Here is a 3,917-nt window from a genome sequence, read left to right as displayed (position 1 = left end):
CCCTTAGACACCTCGTACGGCGAGGTCTAGCAGCCCCTATATTCAAATGCCAGTTGTCTAAATGAGATTAATGCATTTCCAAATAATCATCAATTAATGTTGTTCATCAATATAATTTTGCCTAAAAAAAAAATCATTTCAAAGAACTTTAGTGTTTGTACCATATGATCTTGTGCAACTGCCAATGCAAAAAGGTTTTAGAGATCCTCTTTTGGAAATTCCAAATGCACGCACTATTCAGATATAACATAGTCGTCAAACTTACTGTTGCTTTCAGGTACAGTTTTTAGTGATTTCAGTTAAGAGCACATATTTTGACTTAAAACATTCTGCGGTTCGATTCACCCGCTGGATATATAACTGACCAATGGTTACATATTGCAAAAGGGATAAGAACAACAATCAGTAGTAGGCTTTCATGCATGAACCTGCAAAGTGACAAATCATATATGGAAAATGACTTGGGTTTTAAGAAAAGCTCCTTCAAATTTCTTGCTCAAAAACAAAATTTTTTTTATATAGCTTCTGGCTGGTCAAACAAGAAGGGTTTTTTGGATTTGAAATCATTACTAGTGACTAAATACCGTGTATAAATGAAAATAATCCAACTAATTACTAGTAAGTTCAAGTTATAATAAAAATATTTTTGCGTGAATTTGGAATGCGTTTGGATTCAATTGATAAACATTACGGCCATAAAAAAAAAGAGTAAATCTTATATACACTGACAGTGTATACACTATCACCACTGGATTTATGACATGTGTGCAAAAGTTGAATTTCAACTTCAAATTTTGCATAGTTGTTATTCATCAAATGCTGACAATATATACACTGCCAGTACAGGAAAGATTAATCCAAAAAAAAAAAATTACCAATTCATAAAAAAACTTTTGACGAGCAAGTAGTTTAGCTTTTCATTACCTTTGTTTCTAAAAAAGGAAGAAAGACAAATAAAGCCTTCTTCCTCAGGAGGATATAGCCTACATTGATCCATGCTACTCTATCCTCAAGAAATTACGAATTGGAATGCTACAGAAGAGCAATTAATGGAAATTTACAGGAATTTTGCTTCCAAAATTACGAAATTTTAGCTAGCCAATTAATGGAAAGCGAACCGTGTGATCACAGAATATTTCTTCCATTTTTGTAATCAGAACTAGTCCTTCCATCTTTCCATGTATGTATAATAAGAACTTCAGCCGATAATTCTCTTCCGTCTTCTTCTTGTCCTTCACGTTTGCTCCTACAGTTTTTGTTAGTTAAAGTTGAACTGCCATTTCTGGCATTGCCTAACACAAGAAATTGAAGTAAACAAATATATATCTATGCAGAATGGAGAGATTTGCTCGATCCCTAAATGCAAGCCAAGCCTATAAATACCACCCATTGCTTTCCAAGTTTCTCATCCCTCGGATTATTACAGCAAAATCTTAGCCTTTACAGATTCTAGTAGCCACCTCTGATAAGAAAATGAACAGCAAAATGAGATTTCTTGCTGTCCCATTTCTCTTCATTTTCTTCCTCTTGCCATCAGCTGAGAGTGTAACGTACAATGTGCAGAGTTACGGGGCGAAATCTGACGGAAGAAGTGATTCCACGAAATCTTTTCTGAGTGCATGGGCTGCAGCTTGTGCCTCAGTTGAGCCTGCAACAATTTATGTTCCAGGAGGAAGATATTTGGTTGGTGGAGCATCATTTTCGGGCCAAAATTGCAAGAATAATGCTATAACCATTCGCATTGATGGAACCCTTGTTGCTCCATCTGATTATAATGTCCTTGGACATACTGGTAACTGGCTCACGTTTGAAAGAACTAATGGACTTTCGATTTACGGTGGAACTCTTGATGGCCAAGGGACTGGTCTATGGGCTTGCAAAAACTCCGGCAAGAATTGCCCTACAGGAGCAACGGTATGTTGTACAGCCTCCACTGCTTTGTGTTTTTTTTTCTTCTTACAAGAATCGACAACTTTCAAACTACTTTAAAGGGTACAATACTAAAAGCAGCCTCAAGATTCAACTACAGGTGCAAGAGTTTGAGCGCCTGACCTACAACCAAGACTGAGCATATTACTTTAATTCTGTTGTAGTATTTGTCAAGCAAAATAATCCCACAGAAAACTAGTTTAGTATTGTTTTTTATATTAGATCCACGAAAGAGAAAAGTGGCATTTGGAGTTTTACATGATTCCTTAATCAAATGTGTCTTCATTTTCATCCCTTTTTACCAAATACCAAATAGAAAAACCACAATGTGCTTCTGAATTAGGACGAATGACTAATCATTTCCCTTAATTTGTTTCTTGCTTTTTATGCTGCCACAGTCACTGGGATTCTACAATTCAAACAAAGTCTTGGTCAGTGGATTAAGTTCGTTAAACAGTCAAATTTTCCATATCATCCTCGACGGCTGCCAAAACACTAGGCTAGAAGGAGTAAAGATTTCAGCTCCAGAAAACAGCCCAAACACTGATGGAATTCATGTCCAATCATCTTCTGGTGTTGCAATTACTAACTCTCACATTGGCACTGGTGATGATTGCATCTCATTAGGCCCTGGATGTTCCAACATATGGATTGAGAATATCGACTGTGGTCCTGGCCATGGAATAAGGTATCAAAATCGGAAACTTATTAAGAGTCCATTAAAGTTCTTTTCAGTTGCTGTAATTCTGATTTATTTACTCAATACATCGATTTTGTGCTTGTTTCAGTATTGGCAGTTTGGGAAGCAATTTGCAAGAACCAGGAGTTAAAAATGTGACAGTTAAAACTGTTACACTTTCGGGCACACAAAATGGTCTGAGGATAAAAACATGGGCAATGCCTAGCAATGGATTTGTTACTGGAGTTCTGTTTCAGCATGCAGTAATGGTTAATGTCCAAAACCCCATCATTATCGACCAAAATTACTGCCCAAATAGGGCCAAATGTCCTGGTCAGGTATGATCAAAAGGGTTATTATTATTATTATTTATGTTTTGCAAAAACATTTATCTATAAAAAAAGATCAGAAAATGGGAGCTGATAAATGTGTACATTAATTTTTTGGCAGGCCTCAGGTGTGAGGATTAGTGATGTGACATACCAAGATGTACATGGAACATCAGCAACTGAAGTTGCTGTAAATTTTGACTGCAGTAAAAAGTATCCATGCAGCCGTATAATTCTGGAGGATGTCAATCTTTCCTACAAAGATCGACCAGCTACGGCTTCATGTGTCAATGCGGGCGGATCTTCATCCGGTCTAGCTGTGCCCAAAGCCTGTTTGTAGGAGAAAATGCATGAAGTTCCATACAGTATTTAAAATACGTGCAAAATAGTTGCACAAATCTTGTAGAAAATAAGGGCTCACTTAAGAAAGTGAAGCAGTCTAGCTTTTTATAATGGTACTGTCAAAGTGTAAATCTTGCTTGTGCCTGTGGCTGGATTGGCCTTGCGATCAACACATTATTTGATATTAATACAACAAAATATGTTCTTTTGTGGCTTGAACATCTTCTCTCCTTCAGTTATTTGATTTGGTTTATGGAACTTTAAAATCTATTGGCAAGTAATATGGCTTTAACATCTTCTAATTAATTGTTTATGGAACTTTATCCTTGATATCCTAAACTTTTTTGTTGTGTCAAAGTAATAATGGTCTTCTGGCTTGTCGATCTGTGAAACTCAATCTATTAATTTATCCTTGCATATGCACATAATTGGTTACGACACCTTCACAAATGTTATGTATCTTTGCGTAAAAACTTTGTCCTTACTTTAGAAGATCCATAGTTATTTATTCAGGTATAAGAGTAATTTAAAAAAAATAGAGTATTATTATTGGAAGTAGAGGGGCAAAAAAAAAAAAGAAAAGAAAAGGTTGAAAAGACTTATGTGAACTAAATAGGTTTTAAAGGGAATATATGATA

At 35.8% G+C, this 3,917-nt stretch overlaps 1 protein-coding gene across 1 annotated transcript; it reads left to right on the top strand.

Moving 5' to 3' along the window:
• Positions 1 to 1,485: 1,485 nt before the first annotated feature.
• On the top strand, positions 1,486 to 3,443 carry LOC113765796 (polygalacturonase-like). Its single transcript, XM_027310048.1, has 4 exons — positions 1,486 to 1,914; positions 2,328 to 2,617; positions 2,718 to 2,946; positions 3,059 to 3,443. Exons 1-4 carry the CDS (start codon positions 1,486 to 1,488, stop codon positions 3,275 to 3,277), a joined length of 1,167 nt encoding a protein of 388 aa, XP_027165849.1. The 3' UTR covers positions 3,278 to 3,443.
• Positions 3,444 to 3,917: the final 474 nt, after the last annotated feature.

This window comes from Coffea eugenioides, chromosome 3 (genome assembly GCF_003713205.1).
Source record: "Coffea eugenioides isolate CCC68of chromosome 3, Ceug_1.0, whole genome shotgun sequence".
In the NCBI taxonomy this organism is placed as follows: Eukaryota; Viridiplantae; Streptophyta; class Magnoliopsida; order Gentianales; family Rubiaceae; genus Coffea; species Coffea eugenioides.
The sequence above is the reverse complement of the archived record's forward strand: the minus strand, read 5'-3'. Positions and strand labels throughout refer to the sequence as shown.

What these genes read in the sequence shown, in the direction of transcription:
- LOC113765796 (XM_027310048.1), top strand. Translation starts at nt 1,486, where the DNA reads ATGAGATTTCTTGCTGTCCCATTTCTCTTCATTTTCTTCCTCTTGCCA. An exon ending in GGTCCTGGCCATGGAATAAG is followed by an intron (nt 2,618 to 2,717) that starts GTATCAAAATCG and finishes TGCTTGTTTCAG; the next exon opens with TATTGGCAGTTTGGGAAGCA. An exon ending in GGGCCAAATGTCCTGGTCAG is followed by an intron (nt 2,947 to 3,058) that starts GTATGATCAAAA and finishes ATTTTTTGGCAG; the next exon opens with GCCTCAGGTGTGAGGATTAG.